The sequence below is a fragment of the Drosophila ananassae genome, chromosome 2L (assembly GCF_017639315.1).
Source record: "Drosophila ananassae strain 14024-0371.13 chromosome 2L, ASM1763931v2, whole genome shotgun sequence".
Lineage (NCBI taxonomy): Eukaryota > Metazoa > Arthropoda > Insecta > Diptera > Drosophilidae > Drosophila > Drosophila ananassae.
Window position 1 is genome coordinate 11325896 of NC_057927.1, and position 19969 is coordinate 11345864.

At 47.4% G+C, this 19969-nt stretch overlaps 11 protein-coding genes across 12 annotated transcripts; 7 read left to right on the forward strand and 4 right to left on the reverse strand.

The window, feature by feature from the left end:
* Positions 1 to 98: 98 nt before the first annotated feature.
* Positions 99 to 7472, reverse strand: LOC6499603 (peroxisome proliferator-activated receptor gamma coactivator 1-alpha). The gene is made up of 7 exons (XM_001954279.4): positions 7083 to 7472; positions 4603 to 4728; positions 4442 to 4547; positions 3605 to 4372; positions 1676 to 3543; positions 1468 to 1613; positions 99 to 1406 (listed from the first exon to the last, which is right to left on the reverse strand). The coding sequence occupies exons 2-7, from the start codon at positions 4698 to 4700 to the stop codon at positions 1210 to 1212; spliced, it is 3183 nt and encodes a 1060-aa protein (XP_001954315.1). The 5' UTR covers positions 4701 to 4728; positions 7083 to 7472; the 3' UTR covers positions 99 to 1209.
* On the forward strand, positions 4803 to 6253 carry LOC6500994. The gene has a single exon (XM_001954280.3). The coding sequence runs from the start codon at positions 4958 to 4960 to the stop codon at positions 6167 to 6169; it is 1212 nt and encodes a 403-aa protein (XP_001954316.1). The 5' UTR covers positions 4803 to 4957; the 3' UTR covers positions 6170 to 6253.
* Positions 7473 to 7992: 520 nt separating the features above from the next.
* Positions 7993 to 12007, reverse strand: LOC6499602 (eukaryotic translation initiation factor 3 subunit A). The gene is made up of 4 exons (XM_001954281.4): positions 11820 to 12007; positions 10625 to 11709; positions 8332 to 10570; positions 7993 to 8271 (listed from the first exon to the last, which is right to left on the reverse strand). The coding sequence occupies exons 1-4, from the start codon at positions 11866 to 11868 to the stop codon at positions 8222 to 8224; spliced, it is 3423 nt and encodes a 1140-aa protein (XP_001954317.1). The 5' UTR covers positions 11869 to 12007; the 3' UTR covers positions 7993 to 8221.
* A 57-nt stretch (positions 12008 to 12064) lies between these two features.
* Positions 12065 to 13956, forward strand: LOC6500995 (tRNA (guanine(10)-N2)-methyltransferase homolog). 2 transcript variants are annotated; one of them, XM_044716644.1, is made up of 4 exons: positions 12065 to 12220; positions 12343 to 12495; positions 12550 to 13345; positions 13401 to 13956. In XM_044716644.1, the coding sequence occupies exons 2-4, from the start codon at positions 12367 to 12369 to the stop codon at positions 13934 to 13936; spliced, it is 1461 nt and encodes a 486-aa protein (XP_044572579.1). In that variant the 5' UTR covers positions 12065 to 12220; positions 12343 to 12366; the 3' UTR covers positions 13937 to 13956. The 2 variants fall into 2 exon arrangements, with proteins under 2 accessions (XP_044572579.1, XP_001954318.1); XM_001954282.4 differs by lacking the exon at positions 12065 to 12220 and having other exon boundaries at positions 12305 to 12495.
* LOC6499601 (putative lipoyltransferase 2, mitochondrial) lies at positions 13928 to 14774 on the reverse strand. Its single transcript, XM_001954283.4, has one exon. It carries the CDS (start codon positions 14685 to 14687, stop codon positions 13989 to 13991), a length of 699 nt encoding a protein of 232 aa, XP_001954319.1. The 5' UTR covers positions 14688 to 14774; the 3' UTR covers positions 13928 to 13988.
* Positions 14775 to 14935: 161 nt separating this feature from the next.
* LOC6500996 (60S ribosomal protein L34) lies at positions 14936 to 15857 on the forward strand. Its single transcript, XM_001954284.4, has 3 exons — positions 14936 to 15051; positions 15238 to 15309; positions 15366 to 15857. Exons 2-3 carry the CDS (start codon positions 15245 to 15247, stop codon positions 15772 to 15774), a joined length of 474 nt encoding a protein of 157 aa, XP_001954320.1. The 5' UTR covers positions 14936 to 15051; positions 15238 to 15244; the 3' UTR covers positions 15775 to 15857.
* A 202-nt stretch (positions 15858 to 16059) lies between these two features.
* On the forward strand, positions 16060 to 16981 carry LOC26515112. Its single transcript, XM_014911897.3, has 2 exons — positions 16060 to 16185; positions 16246 to 16981. The coding sequence occupies exons 1-2, from the start codon at positions 16151 to 16153 to the stop codon at positions 16532 to 16534; spliced, it is 324 nt and encodes a 107-aa protein (XP_014767383.1). The 5' UTR covers positions 16060 to 16150; the 3' UTR covers positions 16535 to 16981.
* LOC6502670 (phosphatidylinositol N-acetylglucosaminyltransferase subunit P) lies at positions 16500 to 16981 on the forward strand. Its single transcript, XM_001954285.4, has one exon. The coding sequence runs from the start codon at positions 16500 to 16502 to the stop codon at positions 16971 to 16973; it is 474 nt and encodes a 157-aa protein (XP_001954321.1). The 3' UTR covers positions 16974 to 16981.
* On the reverse strand, positions 16964 to 17702 carry LOC6499600 (pre-rRNA-processing protein TSR2). Its single transcript, XM_001954286.4, has 2 exons — positions 17529 to 17702; positions 16964 to 17468 (listed from the first exon to the last, which is right to left on the reverse strand). The coding sequence occupies exons 1-2, from the start codon at positions 17652 to 17654 to the stop codon at positions 17010 to 17012; spliced, it is 585 nt and encodes a 194-aa protein (XP_001954322.1). The 5' UTR covers positions 17655 to 17702; the 3' UTR covers positions 16964 to 17009.
* A 53-nt stretch (positions 17703 to 17755) lies between these two features.
* LOC6500997 (DNA replication complex GINS protein SLD5) lies at positions 17756 to 19925 on the forward strand. The gene is made up of 3 exons (XM_001954287.4): positions 17756 to 17902; positions 17953 to 18406; positions 18466 to 19925. Exons 1-3 carry the CDS (start codon positions 17795 to 17797, stop codon positions 18585 to 18587), a joined length of 684 nt encoding a protein of 227 aa, XP_001954323.1. The 5' UTR covers positions 17756 to 17794; the 3' UTR covers positions 18588 to 19925.
* Positions 18949 to 19925, forward strand: LOC6500998 (UMP-CMP kinase). Its single transcript, XM_001954288.4, has one exon. The coding sequence runs from the start codon at positions 18949 to 18951 to the stop codon at positions 19717 to 19719; it is 771 nt and encodes a 256-aa protein (XP_001954324.2). The 3' UTR covers positions 19720 to 19925.
* Positions 19926 to 19969: the final 44 nt, after the last annotated feature.

A 19969-nucleotide genomic window follows, 5' to 3' on the forward strand; every position in this document is an offset into this window, starting at 1 on the left:
TTTGTACCATCAGTTCAGATAACATTGTTGTTTTCAAGTACCTGCTGGCGACAATTATTATTTTTCCCCTTTAAAAATAAATATTTATAGAAAGTCAATTGAAATTCATATTGCTTGGAAAAGCAAACATTTTTTATTAAATTATCAAATAGGAGAATAGTACAAAAGAACTTAAAGAACAATTTGTTGCTGCTAATAAAAATACATTTTGTTGAGTCTAGGATAGGATACAAATAAGTTGTTAAGCAATTTTTCAACGTGTTCATCGGCACTTCATGTTAAAAACACTACCTTGTTTAAACTTATTAATTTTGAATTAATTCCAACTAAATTAACTATGACAATAGAAAAAGCCTAGACGTAAGTAGTTTGAAAAACAATTAAAATTAAAAAATAATTTTGTTCCCTCTAGCCGAGCGTTGTAACTTCTTCGGAAAAAAAAAACAAAATAATTCTAAATTATTGATTGATTGGCGCTGTTTTGGAGGGCTAGAGTAGCTAGAGGATAGGGGCAGCATTTCATCTGGTTCTGTTTTGTGGATGTTGTTCAAAGGGTACCGAGTAAATAAACGTACGTATATAAATTCTGTTTACAAACTAATATCAAAGTTTAATTATCAACAGTTTAATTCGTTTCCGTCGCATGCTGCATGCGGCTTTCATTCTATCTCAGGTATATACTATGAATTTATGGGATATTTCTAATTTACATCATTTGTTTGCATTTGTTTCGTTTGTTACTTCTTTTCAACTTCCTGTTCTTTTAGGTTTTGTATTTTTGTAGTTGTGGCTTCAACTTATTCTTTGTGTTTGATTAAATTCAGTTCCATTGGCTTGTTAGATAGTCTGTTACAAAGCTTTTCTGAGTGGATTCAACTATGTCTATGGATCTCCAGCTAACTTACATGCAATATTTGACTTGTATGCATTACGCGGTTATCACAATTCCATTTTCTTTTCAAGTTCTTGTTTTGTTTTTAGCTTCCATAATGGGTCCTAGTCCTAGGGAACTAGTTCTATTGCTTGCAACGCATAGCTCTGTCAACTATTTTACGATAAATTATGAATAATAATCAGGCTTTTGAACTGTACAGCTAGCAACAGCATGGGGAATATACAAAGTCATTTGTATACATGTGGGTAGGATGCTTGCCACTAACTTCACATTATCAGAAATAATTTAAGAACATTTATGATTTTGCAAAAATGTCACATGCGATGGTCGTCCTGAGGTACAGATGGTGCAACCGGATGGGCCTCCGCAGGGGCAGGTGTGGCAGCCTTTCCCGAGTTTAGCTTAGCCTTAACACTCAACAACAGAGCCTCGAACGAATCATCCCGAGCTTTGGGTGCTGGCGCCTCCTTCGGGAACACATAAGAGTCGTAGTTGTTGATACCAGCATTATCTGAAATGAAATAGTAAACTTTAGAGCGGGCTACATTGACAAAAAGGTATGATTTACTCACCCAAGTCAGCATAGGAGGCGCGACAAAAAGCACGTCGTCCTCCAAAGCTAATGTCATACATGTTAATTTGTGAGTCTCTAGGACTTGTGTCAATGGCTGTGAATGCGTCCTGCGCCTTTTCGTACGTCACGAAGCCGTACTTCATTCTAAAAATGAGTTAAAATCAGTTAGTTTGCTGTTCATATTTGATCTTATTCTAGACCCCTACCCATTCTCCTTGTAGTGCAATGTTATCTGTTTAATGCTTCCGTACGGCAGAAATTTACGTCGTAACATTTCTTTGGTGGTCTCTTGTTCTATTCGGCCAACGTAGACTATGCGCCGCTCCTCCACAGCCGGCTGTGAAACGTTGCGATCCATGAATCCACGTCGATTGTTGTTTATGTTGGTGTTCTGGCAGCCATCGTTGGGGTAGCGTGGATCGGACTTTGTTTGCGGACGTTGCAGGCTATGGTGCGGACTGTGACTCCGACCGCCATCGTGGTCGCTATTCTCTGAGCCAGAGCTGGAAAAGGATTTGGGTTTCTGGTTTTTGGCACGCCGTTTATTGTAGCTGGTCCGACGTTGCCTGCGTTCTCCCGCCTCCGAGTACGAGGACGAGCTGACCGAACTGCGATGGCGGTGGGTGCTGCGAGAGGAGTAGCCGCAGTTTCCAATACTGCTTCCCTCACCTACGGCCGAGGCCTCCAAGTTGCGCAGCTGTTCAATCGAATTGGAACGCGACCGACTTCTGTAAGAGTCCAGACTGCTGCAGTCCGAAGATGAACCACTGGAGGAACTAGAGCCATTGGACGCCGAGTCGCGACGCCTTTTGCGATATTTTCGTTTAACGCGCTCCCGCGACTTCCGCTCAGACTTGGGCAGACCCAAGACGGGGAATTCGGGTTGAAAGTCCGTTTGAGTCGCCATGGTTACCAGTGTCTTGCGCACACGGTCCTTGGGCAAGTGCATTATGATCATATCCTCGCCGTGCTGGGCGTTCTTGTCGACCGGATTCTTGACGGGATCTGATTTCGATGGAAAAGTGGGCGGAATGGTGCTGCCGGTTTGTTTCACCAACTCACTTTGTATGCTGGCTAGCAGAGAGTTGTTCATGCTCGTAGCAGCATCATGGCCATTAGAAATATTGTACAGAAGAACCGACGACTTCAGGAGCGAACGGGGTGAGGCTTTACTAATCTGGTTCGGTGGAATCGTTATGTCTGTGTTACTACTAACTGATACTATAATTATCTCCTCGTAGTCCGGGTGGAGTTTGTTGCTGGGCACAGCAGTTGGAGGATCGGCAGGCTCCACCTCCATGCAGTAAGTGCCCTTTACAATGTCCTTGAGTGGCGGCAGCTTTGTAACGCGAGGCACCTTTGCGGATACCCGGGAATCTATGATTTTTAGCTGTTGGGCCCGCTTCATCTCCAGCATTCGCAGGACCTTGTTCTTGGCAACAGTAATTGGGTCCATCGGCACGACGTCCGGCCCCTTGCTCGGACACTTCAGGCTATTCACAATCTTTGCTATGGCTGTCTTCTGGGGAGAAGGAGGTAGTGTGGGTTTCTCAATAGCAACTGGTGGCAATACTTTGATGCCGGCGTCCAGTTTCAGCTGCTTCGGTGGAGTTGGTTTCGATCTGGGAATAGAAACGCCGCCACAACGGCGCTGTTTGTACTCTTCCAGATTGAGCTTTCGCTTGGGGACCGCAGCCGGCAACGGCAAAGGAGTAAGTACGGTCGAAGGCGCCGCTGGTGATGATGATTCCTTGACCTCATCTTTGACCGAAGCAGCGACTTCCCTCTGCTGTTTTAGGAGCGCCAAGTTTTTCCCACCCAAGCCAAGGCCTGTGGCCTTAACTGGTTTTCCCACAGCCGGCTTGCTGCTTGTTGATTTTAAAGCCTCCTGAACTTTTTTGGTTGCCGCCTTGCTTGATTTGGAGGTGGCGGTAGTCACTCCCACTTTACGCTTGAGAAAATCGCACTGTTTCTTGCTGGGAACCAAGCAAATATTTGCAGTTTTCGGCTTGGTCACAGGTGCCACTGGAGGTGCTACGGGAGCAGCCGTAGGTTCCACTTCAGGAGATTTGTGCTGTTCAAGAAATGTAAAAGATTAATGGATGTTGTTTCATAAAAGAGCTCATCGCACCAACCTCTTTCGCAATAGGCGTTGGCTTCTTGGAAGCCTTTGAAGGACACCAGGAAGGGTCTGCCTTAACATTATCGGTATAGCACAAGTCATCGGCAGGTGTAGCCGCTTGGTCAGCCCACAATGACTCGTCCACGTCGACTACATCGATAGTTTCCACGTCGATGATCGAATCGTCGTCGCCTTCGGAGTCAATCGACATGGCAGTCAGAGACTTCGAATGCTGTCCAGATGCTGGAGCATGTAATGCATTTTTAGCTGCAGCAGGTTTCTTGGGAACCGTCGACTGCTTCATGCGACACGCGTTCAGGTTCACCGCGAAGTCATCTTTGGTTATAAAGTCAGCTAAGTCAAAATTATTAACGTCTATGTTGAGTCCGAAAGCGTCAACTTCTGAGGTTATGGTGTTGGTGCTCAGAGTTCTGTTCTTGCGGTCGTTGAAGCTCTCCAATGGAGCAACCTTGCCGTCCTCATTCTCATTCTCATCCTCGTTCTCTTCGTCATCGTAGTCGCTGGAATGCGACTCGTAGTCCCCAATCGAAGAGCTGTCGGTTCGGGTCCTAAACGTCGAGACGCTGCACTGGCTCTGGACATCCTCTTCCTCCGACAGATTGCCCGATTCCATGTCATCGTATTCCACAATGGCGCTCAGTTGACGCTGCTGGTCGTAGAGCTCGACATCGCTGGCGTTCATGGCCTGATAGACCTGGGCACTGAGCTGGCTGTCATCCTGGTCGCCAAGCTGCTGTCCCACGAATTCACTGTACATCAGCTACGCAAGGAAACGGACACTAGTAGAACCTCTTCGCACAGGTAATATTTCGAGACCCAAAACACCTACCAAGTTCTTTCTGTTCTGCAGATCCTCCTCTCTGTTGTGATTGAGCAGTGACTCGTCTGTGGGGGCGATGGGCAGAATGCCATTGAGGGTGTCCGTCAGCTGCAAACTAAGAGACATTTTTAGAAGTAATCTGGATAATTAGTTAGTTGCAAACAACTTACTCATCGTTGGGGGACCAAAAATTAGGCTCTGCCTCGTACTTGACGAAGTTTCCCTCGAAAGGATCCTCATGAAACACGTTGAGCAGTTGGGAATCCATTTCTTCTCCCTTCTTCTTGATTTTAAACCTGAAAAACAGACAGATTACTATGAAGTTTTGAAAAACAAAGGAGCTGCTTCATTAAATCTACTTTCGAGTTTCCGAAAACCAAGTTATCTTTCTATTTCACATCTCGGACTCTCATCAGTTTGGATTCAGTACCAGTCAGTCTACAAGTGTGTATTGTAATTCAAATTGAACCAAATTTTTATTGTATATTGAGGCTGATATTGAGATCTATCTGTAAGAAAGTGAAAATGCCAAAAAAGGTGATCACAAGGAGACAGCGCAAGGCCGCTGAAGCGAAGCGCAAGGCTGAGGAGGAGGCTCGTCAGAACGCCAATGCCGCTGCTGCTAGTGTTGAGCGTGAGGAGGTGGTTGAGGATGCCGAGGATTCGGGTGACGGTGCTCAGAACTTCACTTCTCATGACGAGCACTCACAGGAGCAGCATGATGAACTACTAGCTGTCGAGACGGCACCGCCCGCATCCGCACCACCCAAGATGAAGGAGTTCTTGGGAAAGAAAAAGTTCAAGAAACTGGAGCGAAAGATCAAGATGGGAATGAAGTGTGCCAAGTCGGCTCACAAGCTCATAGCCGAGGACTGTGAGTCGATGCCCATGACTGATCCCGATAAAATCCCACCCATTTTGAAGAAACTTTCAAGCACATCAAGGTCGCACAACGCTGCGACTCTCAACCAAATACTGAACAACACGGCGAATTGGTACGACGACAAGGGCCCTACCCTAGAGGCAGGAGGAGAGCCAAGACCGAAATCCGAGGAATCTACAGTCGATCCTAATGGCCAGGAAATGACACCGACGTCCGTTCTGCCCCTGGTGGCCAAAATTTGCAAACAAATCAAGTCGCATTTAAACACAGTGCTGCCGAAGCGCAGCGCCTTCCTGACAAAAACAAAGGGCGTCCAGAAACGCCACCACTCGGCCGATAGCGAGAACAGGGAACTTAAACGGTTCCTGATTGAACAGAAAGAGCTAAGACTGGGATCTGAGCAGCGTCCCGACTCCCAGGAGGACAGCTGCTCAGATTCCAATCAGACTGGAAGTTGTGTTGAGGTGCACGACAAGAACCAACAAACCGAGGGCGACTGCTATGTGTACTACCAGGATGCGGAAACCTCCACGCCCGAGGACTTTTACGAGGAACCGCTAGAACAAGAAGCGGAGCCAATGCCACCGGTGAATGTGTTCGGCAACACGGGATACTTCATGCTCACCGGCACCGAGGAGCAGTTGTCGCAACAGCTCGCCGACCTGGCCGCCAGGGACGTCGTCGTCCAGTCATACCTCCTTCTGCCACCCCCGTTCATGGACAAGGTTGAGCAGCAGCTTAACGACTTGGTCGCTAACCGGGAACAGCTCGTGGAGAAGATGCGCAGCAAACACGGTATGCTGGCACCCCCGCGCGAAAGGCGACAGAAGAAGTCCAAGAAGCACAAGAACTAATCCCAAAACATTCTACAAAACCAATTTTAACAAATGTATACCTATTTTAGTTAAAATAAACGTCCAACGAGTGCAAGCAAGTGACCCAATGACGTTTTGAATTTAGTGGGAAATCCGAAACGAGCTGGCAACTCTGGCGCCGAAGTCAGAATCCAATTGCATGCCCGAAAAGGGAGCGGCAAAAAAAAAGCAGCGTGGCACCAGTGTTGCCGTTGTGACGGAATAAGGAGTATGGTTTTATTTTTTAAATTAAATCCCAATTTCTCTTCTTCTAATTAGTTTTAGTGATTCCTATATCTTAAAATAAAAATATTTAGATAAAAATAGAGTTGCAGTAGAGCTGTCACATGCTGGCAAGAGAAAGCAACCTGCAGTCGCTTTAAATGTCACAATTTTTGAATAAAATATTCCGCCTTCTTTGATTTAAATAGTTTGGCGGGGCATGGCCTAGAGTAGAAGGCCTATCGGCCAAAAATAATTTTAAATAAATAATATCACTCGCTGACAACAATAACAAACCATGACTCGTGGAGGAGGAAGCACAGCGCACATGTGTTGAGCCCCAACCACGTGTAGGTGTGAGTGTGCGCAGACGAACGCGTGTGTGTGTGTGTGTGGGTAAATGCCGCCGCCGCCGCCACGCCATGTGCTTTTTATGCTTAACAACAATCTGATTCAATACTTTGTGATAATCGCCACTATCACATTTCACACACGCACGAGATCCGCTAGACACTTTGTTTGGAGAGCTTTTTCACAGGAAGAATTGCCCAGCTCAGTGGACACAGACGAAATCTGAACCTGGTTCTCTCAGTCGATTCGCATGCATTTGAATTTTGAAACCATGGCGGAGCACCCGCCACCCGCACCTGTGAAAGCAGATGCCCCCACGGCTGTCGGCAGCCTCAGTTACCTTTCTAATTCGTATATGGTGCTCTGCACTGGATCAGTTCTCGTGGTATTGGGCGACAATCACAATTGTTTTTAGTTTTGTTGCCGCCGTCTGTTTGTCCGTCTGCTTTAACCTCACATGTTGAGCGCCGCGTCTGCAGCACCAACACAAACACAGTTTCGAAATTCAAGCTATTCCAGCCAACTTTCAACTCCGCGCACTTTGGGAACGAATTAAATTCCCAACAATTCGACAATGAACTGCGAATCAAGTTCAATTTCACTCATAAGTTTGTGATCCACACACTGCCAAAAACATGTTCACGTGGAGTTTCGCGGCAGAGGTAACTTTAGTGTTACCAGGCTGTTTCGAATCATTTTAGACCTAACGCATTATCACTTGGGGCCAGGGCTGCCATTTAAGCTTATGGACAGATCTAGCTATTTTTAAAAGAGTGAAGAAGCTATAAAAAAGCTTTACAAATTTTAAGTTTTGATATATTTACATTTTTATTATTAAAAGTTAAATAACAGTCAAATAGTTCAATTAATTTTTTACTTTTTCTAGCTCTTTATTTTTTCATTTTATGTATTCTAGCCAGGAAATTGTGGTAACACTACTTGGAGCTGCTTTACACTGTGGGAAATGATAGTTTAAAATTAATTATAAATTAATTAATTCAATTATTTTTATGAAAAGAATTTTTCATATTGCCATATGCATAATTTAAAGTCACTGTGCTACTAGTAATTAACAGGAGACGATATGGGAACTACTTACTCTACTATATACCAAATAGGTTGTTCGTAAGTGAATGATTCATTATTTTGGAAATATTTCCATTATTTCCCCCTCCCATGTTTTAATTTGCGTAGTATGTCGAACTACTCTCAAAATTTGAATTGAAGCCAAAATAGTAAATTCTCAGAGATGATATTAATAATACTATTTATTATTTAGAAACGGATTATTTTATTCGAAAGTACTTTTATGAGCAGCCAATTTTTTTTTCAAGTATCTGGCACAAGCAATGGTTTGGTGATAAATGAGCCAAATAAAGCTCTATTCTGATAAAGTACAAATCGCACAAAATAAAAAACTTGTTACGTGTGGTGCCGGACAATATGGGACATTACAGTTTAGCCACCAAGTATAGCTGTTTAACGGCGCTTCACGCTAGTCCACTCGCCATCATCACCGCCTTTGTTCTCTGCAAGAAAAGTGTTCAATCATCATATGCACCTACTACTATTTCTCTCAGTGTACTCACCCTTATCCTGGGGCTGGTCACGCTTGGCTGCCGGTTTTTCGTCGCGTGGGGCGGGGGCTGTACGCCAGTTTCCGCCTCCACCGCCACCTCCGGCTTCCTTGGATGCAGGCCCACGCTGATCGCCGCGAACATCGCGCCCGTCGCGGTCGCGTCGCTCGCCACCAGGGCGGCGATTGTCCCGATCACTCTGACGAGGAGCGTCGCGCCAGTTTCCGCCTGTTTCGCGCTGGGGCTCATCATTGCGGCGAGGTCCGTCGTTGCGGCGGAAGCCACCGCGGTCACGGTCATCACGATCATCCCGGTCGCGACGGGGCCCGTCATTACGGAAGTCACGATCCCGTTCGCGATCACCACCCCTGCGCCACTTGTCATCCCTGGAGGCTGGAGCACCGCCAGCGTCCTTGGCTCCCGCAGCACGCTGAGAGTCTGGTTCCCTACGTACACGCCAGGAGGAATCGGCACCACCATCGTCCTTGCGATCGCGGTCACCGCCGCGCTCAGCTCGTTCTCCGCCACGTTCGATGCGATCGCCTCCTCGCTCAATGCGGTCTCCTCCCCGCTCATTGCGGTCTCCTCCACGTTCGCTGCGCTCCGCTCCACGATCGTTGCGTTCGCCAGCCGGAGGAGCAGCACGGCGCCACTCTCCAGCTCCGCCAGCCGGTGCGCTTGGGCGGTCGCCGCCACGGGGACGCCAGGTGTCGCGTTCTTTTTCGCTGCGTTCGCGTTCAACTGCCACCTCGCGGGCCAGTCGCTCACGGTCCTCCTTGATCTTGCGCTCGGCTTCCTCCTCCTTGGCGCGCTGCTTCTCATATTGGGCACGGCGTTTCTCGTCCTCGGCTTCACGCTCCAACCGACGGGCCTCGGCAGCCGCACGTTCCTCAGCAGCCTGAGCCAATCGGATCTCCTCCTCCTTGCGAAGGCGCTCCTCCTCCTTCTCACGAAGGAAGGCCTGACGACGCTCCTCGCGGCGACGGACGATACGATCGGCGAGACGCTTCTTGCGCTCCACCTCGAGGGCAATCTCGAACTTCTTAAGCTTCTCCACGTAAAGGGAGGCACGCTCCTTCTTAAGAGCGTCGAGGTATTCGTCCCTGTCCGGGTACATGCGCTTGAGGCGCTCTTGCTGGCTAACAGCATCCTTGCGCTCGGCAATGGCATTCTCAATGCGCGTCTTCTCAGTGGCCTCCCAGAACTCCTTGTCCTTGACCTGTTTCTCAGCCAGGTACTTCTCGAACAGGGGAATCTCCTCCAAGCGCTTGGCACGCTCGAAGTAATCAACCTTCTTCTCCTGGCTCTTAAGCTTGGACTGCAATTCCTTGGCCTCACGCTGCAACTCTTCGTTCTCCCGCTTGGCGATCTGCTCGGCATCCAGTTTCTTGATACCCTCCTCGTCCAGCTTGGAAAGCATTTTCTTTCCATGGGCCGTCTGCGAGATTTGCTGCACCTTCTCCTTGAGACTCTTTTCGCGGATGGCCTGGATTTCGTTTTGGTGACGCTTCCTCTCACGCTCCTCCTGCTCCTGCTCGAGTCGTTTCTGCTCAGCCAGCTTGGCCTTGCGCGACTCTTCCTCCTGCCGGCGGGCCTCCTCCTCTTCACGAGCATTGTTCTGCTTTTCAATGTACTCCTTGCGATCCTCAATGATCTTCTGGCGCTGAAGAATGCGCTGGTGCTCACGATCCTTGATCTCATGGTAGTGGTGCACCATTTGAGTGCGCAGCTTGGCACGCTGATCGCGCTCCCGGTTAGGATACACGATGGACACGGCCCGGGTCAGCACGGTGGACATGTTGACGAGCTGGGAGCGAATCTGCTCCGAGGGCATGGACTGCAGAGACGGACCGTCGGGGCGGTACTCGCGCTGGCTCTCGGTCAGATCGGTGCCAAAGTAGATGCTGTTCTTCTGGTGGTCGATACGAATCTGCATGTCGTTGTGGCGCACAGACTCAACCAGCAGCTTCTCCAGCTCGAAAATGTTGCAGAAGGAAGCCAGCTCCAACAAACGCTTGAACTCGATGCTCTCATAGACCTGAGAGATCTGGCGGATCAGACGCATGATGGTCACGTCCTTCAGCGACTGAATGTAGGGAGTCAGCAGATTGCTCTCGGCTGGTCCTCCCTCGATGATGTCCACGATGGATTGGATGCGCTTGCAGAGATTGAGGGGGTTGAAGTCGATTTCCAACCAGTTGTAAAGGTTGCGGAAGTCCTCGGACACAAGTTGGGGCACATTTAGACGCACCTAAAATAATTATGGTGATTACCTTAGCCAGTTTGCTGTTTTAATATTACTTACCACTTCACGAATCAAAGAGACTCGAGTGGGCGGTTGTGGCAGTCCCAGAAGGACGGCCAGCTTTTGCGCCTTTTCCAGGGGGCTCTTGTCGGCCTCGATGAAGCGATCGAATTCAGGATGGGCCGATGGCAAGGGAATGGAAAGAGTTGCCAACAGGACGTGGGCAGCCATGCGCTGCAGATCGTCCTTGGTGAGGTTCTTTTTCAGCTCGCGAGTCAGCTGGAAGAGCTTCAGAAGAGCGGCAGCGTGGAACAACTGGTTGCCAGCCTTGCTGAAGACCATCGCCAGTTTCTGATAGTAATTGGCCATGGTTTTGGGCACCGGCGTCTTCTTGGACAGGGCCATAAGACCGTGAATGTCCTCGATGGCCTTGTAAGCCTCCTGCCAGAGTTCCATCTGAATGGCAGAGTCCAGAAGGTATAGCCTGGTGTCCAGGCACAGCTGCTGGGTCTCCACCTTGTTGATCGAGACGCCGGTGGTCTGGTTACTGCTCTTGCAGATGTCCTCCAGATGCTTGCGCAGCTTGTCGCAAAGGCGTCGGAACTCGCTCTTGCGGTTGTACTTCAGACAGAACTGGAACGCCATCCGAGCAATGTCGTGGTACAGAGCCTCGCAGTGGGTGTTAACGCGAAGCAACTCCAAACACTGGCAGTAGGATTCCCAGAGAAACTTAACCCACGGCAGCAAGATGGTGCGGTCCGACCTGTCCTGGGCATCCTCGCCGCAAACAGCGCTCATCAAAATGCTCTCAGGCGTCGCGATGTTGTCCAGATCGTCCAGCTCGAGCACGGCCACGGCCGCGGAAGACTGGGCCTGGGCAGCCTCGGTGTGCTCCTCGGCCATCTTGAGGTAGCCACGGATCACATTCTCCAGGGAGTTCACGTTCACCAGCTGGAACATGTTGCGGTACTGGAAAAGTCCCTCCTTGGCGATGTGGGACTTCTTCAGCTCCACGCACAAGTACAGGTACTTGAACATGAGCGGCTCGATGACGGTTTCCGAGTAGGCATAGTTCCAGCGCTTGTTACGGAACACTTCCTGGAGCGTATCCAGCGCCCGCAGGGGCTTTCCCACCTCGATGAACTCTGGGGGCAAAACAAAGAGAGATGAGAGTGGCTCAGAGCGCCATCGGCGGCAAAAAAGAGAGAGCGGCTGCTCTCTTTGCCACCGCATGGAAAATTTTCAGTACACTTACCATTTGCCCTTTTTAGGGCATTTTCCGGGCGTTGCGTGTAACGAGCCATGTTAAACGTATTCAATTAGTATGCACTGGCACTTTAAGCTGATTTTGTTACTACGTTTAGGCGGTTTTGAGGCCTGGAGATGCTGAAAATTGTTAAAATCTTCGGCTCGCCTACGTGTGGCCTGCAAGATTTATGCAAAATGGCCGAGTTGACGGCACGTTGCGGCTATCGATAGTTTGAGTCAGCAAACGACAGTTTATGCCGACTCACGATCCCGTCGCATGGCAACACTGGCCAAAAATGTAAACAAATACACGCGGATTGATAAAGAGTTATGGATTTTAAAAAGAATTCTTGAATAAAATATATAGAAAAGCATCTTTATTTATATATTTAATAATTCATTTTTACTGTGAGTATTTATGTGTAAATTTTGGTGAAATATACAAAATTTGGAGTGCTAAATATAATTTTTGTTAATACGGAAGAATGTAGAAAAAAAGTAAAATACGGATTAATCTTTTATTTATTTAGTTTACTAAACCACAATATTGAAAAATGACCAAGTTGTGGCGAAAGTACATTCTGTGGTTTGCCCAAGAACATGTCGACTTTCGAATATCCGAATTTGAGTCGATTGTTAAAATGTTTGGGATTCAATTTCGGCCTGTTACCGAACAGACATTGGTAAGTAAAAAAAAACTATGTTTCTTTAAATTTAACTATGCCTGATGCTTATAGAAACCCTTTTGGCTTGTGGAGTTCCCCGACGAGAAGACTGCCCTGCTGTATGCCTCCCGGTCTATTGCCCTTCGGGCTATCTTCGAGCTCTACGCGCACTCCAACAAGTTTTCCCAGTTTCACGAAAGGCTTCGTGCCCATGTTACTGGGAATAAGGATGAGTTGGCGACGTACTTTCGGCCTGATACCAGCTTTAAAATCACTGTGGAGACATACAATAAACACTTCAGCCAGCGGGAAAAGATAGAGAAAATAGAAACGATGGATTACCTTCCCATAGAGGGACCTGTGAACTTAAAGAATCCCCTTGTGGAATGGTGGTACATTGAGTTTTGGGGCTTGGACCCCACTGCTGTGCCGCCAGAGCCCGAGGAGATTCTGTTCGGCCGTCTTCTGGCGCATGGACAGCGGCACTTGATTAAGGAATTGTCATTAAAACAGCGAAAGTTCATCGGAAACACCAGTATGGACGCGCAGCTCAGTCTGCTGATGGCCAATCAGGCAATGGTGCAGGAGGGGGATCTTGTATTCGACCCTTTTGTAGGCACTGGTTCGCTCCTGGTGAGCGCTGCGAAGTGGGGTGGCTATGTCTTAGGGGCTGACATAGACTACATGATGGTGCATGCCCGCTGCCGGCCCAGTCGCATAAGCCAGAAAATCCGCGAAAAGGATGAAAGCATTCGCGCGAATCTGAAGCAGTACGGATGCGCCGACCGTTACATGGACGTGGTGGTGGCGGACTTTTCCAATCCTTTATGGCATCCCCGCATCTCGTTCGACTGTATCATTACCGACCGTGGGTATTAATGTATAATTGTTAGCACACTTTATGAACTTCAGACTGATTTCAGCGCCCTACGGAATTCGAGAAGCCACAGAGAAGGTGGACGCGAAGGCGAACAGCAAAGACAGCACGAGGACCGATGATATGGTACACTATCCATCAACATCACATTACTCCTTACAAAGTCTGTACGGCGACTTGCTTGAGTTTGCTGCGAAGCATTTGAGGCTAGGTGGGCGCCTGGTCTGCTGGCTTCCATTTCACCGCGAAGACTATAACCCAGAAATGGTGCCGCATCATAATAATCTGACTTTAGTAGCCAACTCAGAACAGAGATTAACGGGCAACACGTCGAGACGGCTACTTACATACGAAAAACACAGCCAATACAGCGTAGTAGGAGCGACACAAGTCCCTGTGGCGACGCCGTCAGAGGACTTCAGGGATCGCTATTTCAACAGTGCCCTGGAGTCGCGGAAAGAACGCCGAATGCGGAAAGCTGAGCAACGAGAGCTGGGAAGAGCAGAGATGGAGCTGCGTGGAAAAGTCCCATCCGACGGGCGCGCCAAGAAGTGCGAGTTGAACAAGGCTCGGTTTAACTAATAAATAGATATTTTAATTAATTGCTTTAGCTAGTAAGTACACGTGTGGGTTTCTAAATGGTATCACAAACTCTGGAGTCCGCCTGCTCCTCCAGGCGACAGTCAAATACTTGGGAAAAGCTTTTAAGAAGCGTTCGACTAGCTTCCTCTGTACCGACGTGCCGATCCAGTTCCTTACTCAAGGAAGTGACGCCCTTACCCTCAATGCCGCAGGGCACTATGTGTTCAAACCACTTGAGGTCGGTGCAGCAGTTGAGACCGATGCCATGAGTTGTGACGTAACGCGAACCATGGACGCCGATGGCGCAGATCTTATAGTCGCCCACCCAGATTCCCGTATCCTTCGTTGTGTTAGCGTTTGGAATTCCAAGATTCTTACAGGTTTCGATTACCATGCGCTCCAGCGTGCCAACATAGTTGCGCATGGTGAGCTTGAACTGATGCAGGTGCAGGATCGGATAGGCAACCAACTGACCAGGCCCATGAAATGTGATCAAGCCGCCGCGATCCGTGCGATGGAAGTCGGCCCCTAGCTTTCGCAGCCTCTCCTCATCGGCCTCGGTGTAACCCTTCGTCCGTATTCCTATGGTGTAGACAGGATCGTGCTCTTGGAGAACAAGGTAGTTACGAAATTCCGCAAAATCATCTATATTTTGCTTGCTCTTCGCCAGGTGTTTCTGTAGCTTCAGTCCCGCAGTGTAACTATGGTGCCCGGCCCGGACCACAGTGACTAGGGGCCGGCTTGTGGACATATTTCCGTTAATCCTTTCAAGATAGAATTAGTGACTTTTGGTACGGGCAGCATCGTTCATCAAGGTGTTTACCAACACTAGGGGTTGTCAAAGCCGAACGAAAGAAAAATAAAATCAAGTAATTCCAAAGAAGGTAAATATTGAACAAATATTGAACTATTTATTCGTGTTATTAATTTTTAAAGCATACCTTATCATAATTTAATGTATATTTATTTAGTTACATGTTAAAAAACACTTTTTTAATTTTACTTAAAAATATAGCTATTTTTGGCTATTTTCTTGCTGTTTTGCTAAAACTTCCGATCAAAAGATGGCAACACTGTTCAGCACACTTTCTTTTCGATTTTTGTTTCCGGCTGAGGTATGTACACAAAAATGTTCCGCCTGAAATTAAAACGCCCTGACGACGCTGTGAGGCGTTTCATTGGTTCAGATAATGTGGGAAACCGTACACTAATCGTCCTTTTACATTATGATCTATTTCCTATTACCCGCTCCGTTCTGCCGGCCATTGGAATGTTGTTTTGGTTTGGTGCTGACTCTGCAGCGGCAAAATGGTTCAACGCTTGACATTGCGGCGACGTCTGTCCTACAACACCCGCTCCAATAAGAGGCGCATGTAAGTTGCAACTATATCTTTTAAATATTATATTACTAATCAGTGATCCTTCTTAGTGTTCGCACTCCTGGTGGGCGCCTGGTGTACCAGTACGTTAAGAAGAACAAGACCGTTCCGCGTTGCGGACAGTGCAAGGAAAAGCTTAAGGGCATCACTCCTTCCCGTCCCAGCGAGCGTCCCCGTCTCTCCAAGCGCCACAAGACCGTGAGCCGCACTTACGGAGGTGTCCTGTGCCACGGATGCCTGCGCGAGCGTATCGTTCGTGCTTTCCTCCTCGAGGAGCAGAAGATTGTCAAGGCCCTGAAGACCCAGCGTGAGACCGTGGTTAAGCCAGTCAAGAAGGTGGAGAAGAAGCCCGTGAAGGCTGCTACCAAGAAGCCTGCTGGCAAGGCCGCTGGTAAACCAGGTGCCAAGGCTGCCGGAAAGAAGCCCGCCCCTAAGGGAGCCCTCAAGACCAAGAAGTGAGATGAAACATCTACGTGACCCACCAAGCTACAGGGCATAGCTACGTTTTGAAATAAACTAAAAACTAGACAAGCGAAACTAAACTATTACCTTTTTCTCATTGTGATAATTAATATTGGGATGTATTTAACGAAATGTTTATGAAATAAGCCTTTTGATTAAATGTATTTTTCAATTAAATGAAAAAAGAACATATGTATTTGTTAAATATATTAATACTTAACAAAACAAATTAAATATTATTCCCAAAAAAAAATCTGCAAGCTTTGTTTTTGTAAACAGCTGATGAGGTAAACAAGTTGCGTGTGCTTCTTCTTATAAAGCCATTCAGCCTTTTAGTTAACGTTTAAGATTGAATTTGACGGAAATTATTTCTATGATGCCAAAAATTGCAAATAAACCAAACGAATCGTAAGTATTAAAATAAATTAAAAATATATTTTAAATGAAGAATATCCCACCAATGTATAGCACAATAAGAGTGCCGTTTGAAACGCCGCATCTCGCCGAAATCGCTTATAAGGTGCTAAGTGTCGACCAGGAACCACGCCGGAATTTTGTACAAAAAACGCTCAGCTTGGATAACGACGTACTGGTGGTGCATTTTGAAGCTGACCAAGTAAAAAACCTACGCACAGCCATCACATCCTTCTTCGAGAGCCTGCTTCTCTGTCAGGACACCATTAAGCACTTCGGGGGATCCGGAGTGCCGGAGAGTAGCGGAGATGCCGGAACACAGTCCAGCACCGACTCCGCATAGAGCGGTGTACGGATTTGCCTTCTACATGTTGTTCACGGTTTTGTTCTTCATTTATGTAGCGTGGGCTTTTATCCCCATCGAATTCGGCCTGCACTCGTATCTGCCGGATAAGTATTTCGCTGTTTTTGTACCATTTTTGGTGATAGTGTTCGCTTGGTTCTTCGCCTTCCTCATTTATCCAGCCATAAATCTGTCGATGACGGTCAATGTGGATGCAATTTCCTCTGTGGTGGATCCAAAATTGGCCCTGCCAAAAGGAACTGCTTTCAGCTCCTGGGATCAGCTAAATAATGGAAAAAACTCATCATCTAAACAAAAGGCACCTGACCCAGTTAACTGCAATCTTTGCCAGACAACACATCAGTCCATAACGCGAGCTCCCATCGCCCCACTTCGATTCCTGGATCTCCAGGAAGTAAATACAGCATATTACAACTAAAAAAGTAACAAGATTTATTTTTTATTTACACCGAATTTATTTTCTGCGCACGGTGGTCCAGCCTTCTTCTGGTTCCACGAATTCTTCAGCCTTTTGTTTTCGAGCTTGGGAGCGGGTCACTCTGCCACTCGTTGTGGGGGCCTCCTCGTCGACCTCCTCCATTCCAGTATCTTCATCATCATCATCATCCATATCCTCGTCGGATGAAGAGTCTCCGTCGATGGGAGTGTAGGCGATCTTTACATCCGGACGCAGCCATTCTTTACCGGCAGGGAGTTTGCTCAGCTCAGCCTCGATCAGCGGATACTGATTCTGCAGGGACAGCTGCTTGTAGCGCAGCAGATTGCGGCAGATCTCAGGGATCGAGTTATCGTCGCACAGCGTGTTGAACTCCTGGTCCATGAGTTCCTCCAGGACCTCCTGTAGTTCACCCTGGGTGATGTTTTCGTTTCCTACACAATATTGATATGTGTAGTCCATGATTTCAATGGCCACCTGGCATCGTCGAAAAAAAGGTTAGATTATCGCGATTTTTGAGTGAAAGGAGGATGTCACCTGTTGGCCATTGCGTCCACCCATGCCATGCTCCACGGCCAGCCGCAGGTTCTGCCAGTGGTTGAAAATCTTTTCAACAATCAGGCGAAAATTCTTTTGGAATTCGGTTTGTTGTGCAGTCGCCATCGCATGTGCTGTTGCAGTGTTGAAAAGTGATGTTAGTACGTCAACACCGATGGCATTCACACTTTGCGCATTCACAACGAATCACAACTGTATTGCGCCAAAAAAAAAAACTAGCAAAATAAACAAAAGGAGTTATTATCATGTCGGATGAAGAAAATGTACCCGAAACCCAAATGGAGAATGTTAGCGATGGAGCTGGCTTAGAGGAAGAGGACGACGATGATATGGAACAAATAACTGCTCAAAAGGTGGGTATATTAAATTTAAAAAATAAAAGATTATCACCTGTTGCTTTCAGGTCCTGGAAATTCTTGAGACCGCCTGGATCAATGAAATGTGCGCCCCCGAGATCCTTCCCAGCCAAGTGGACATGCTGGAGTTGATGGTATCGCAAGTGGCACACATGGAAGAACAGATGCGTGACCTGGACAAGAATGATTTCCGAGCGGTGGTCCATGGGATGGAGCTGGAGCGCGTCCGCTACATTATGGCCAGCTATTTACGCTGCCGCCTACAGAAGATCGAGACCTTCACTCAGCACATTCTTAACCAGGAGGCGGCTCGTGACCCGGACGAGAAGAGACTGTCGCCGGAGGAAACTAAATTTGCACAGGACTTCGCCGGTCATGTTGACGAGTACTTTCACAAGGTGGCCACCCAGTATATGCCCAACCAGCAGCGCGGGGAGGCCGAGCTGAGAATCGTAACACCCAACCTTATGAGCCATGTCTTCCTGAAGGCTAATGTGGCGGGTAAATAACTTCCTCTTAGTTTTCCTTTCTGTATTGGCTATATTTTGGTATTCTTTTAGTTCCCGCTGTGATCGTGGGTGTTGATGACGAGGAGGTGGACATGGCGGCTGGATCTCAGCATATTATTCCTTATCAATTAGTCGCTGATTTGATACAGAATAATCAGGCACAACTAATCTAATAGGTAATCAATAAATAAAATATTAAAAATTCAATTTATGGCTCAACAATTTTTTAATTGGATTGGACAACTATCATTGTTGTTCCATAAATCCATAACATTTTTTATAAAAAATTAGTTCCATAGAAAGGTATTTACCTTTGCATGTATTTTATTATTACTACAAAATTAAAAAACAAAAAAATTGTTACTCCAACTCCTTAAAAATGGTAGTTCGGGATGTAGAGGGTTAAAACTCTGCAGTGTTGGTTAATGTTGTTGTATGAACAGCTGCGCTTGTGCCTGACGTCACAGAGCACTTCTGCTGAGGTGTTTCAGGCACATACACATCAACCAACTCACATTATTCTCTCTTCGGCCAATGTGGCGGGCTTTCGCGCGAACGGCAAAGACACTCTTCGATTGTGGGCCACCACCACCACAAGGATTACAACCACTAACGCTGAATCAGCAGGTATTGCGACATTCCATCGGAAGCAATTTTTGCAAGAAGTACCTATCCGCCCCGGCCCCCTCCACGTTTTCAACATCAACTTATAATATGAGTTCCGAAAAGCCAAAGGTTGTGTTTGTGCTAGGCGGACCTGGTGCCGGAAAGGGCACACAATGCTCAAGGATTGTAGACCGCTTCCAGTTTACGCATCTCTCTGCCGGAGATTTGCTGCGGGAGGAGCGATCCCGCGAAGGCTCCGAGTTCGGCACCCTAATCGAGGATTACATCAGAAACGGCAAGATCGTGCCCGTGGAGGTCACATGTTCGCTGCTGGAAAACGCCATGAAGGCCTCTGGTAAATCAAAGTTCCTCATCGACGGATTTCCCAGGAATCAGGACAATCTGGACGGCTGGAACCGTCAGATGTCGGATAAAGTGGACATGCAGTTTGTGCTGTTTTTCGACTGCGGCGAGGATGTGTGCGTCCAGCGATGCTTGGGACGTGGCCAAAGTGGTTCCGGCCGGTCGGACGACAACATGGACAGTCTGAAGAAGCGCATCTCCACCTACAATAACGACTCATTGCCGATCATCAAGTTCTTCGAGGGCGCCGGCCAAGTGAAGAAGATCGACGCAAGTCCTGGCGCAGATGCGGTCTTCGGCGATGTGGAACGCGTGTTCGTGGCCAGCGGCTTCTAAACATTAGACATTTCCTGTCTGGTTCTTTGTGCAGTGTTATCTTGAATTTCCTACACCCCTCAGAAATACATACATATACGCTTGTTAATGCTAATTACGAGTAATCAATAGTGGGAGAGGTAGCACTTGTTTTAAACACCTGAGGTTAGTGGCAACAGACCGTTGAATACTTTTATACTTTAGATAAAATAAATGCTTAAAACCAATGACGAAAATTCTCTCAATAGTTTTGTTGTCGAACATTTTATGC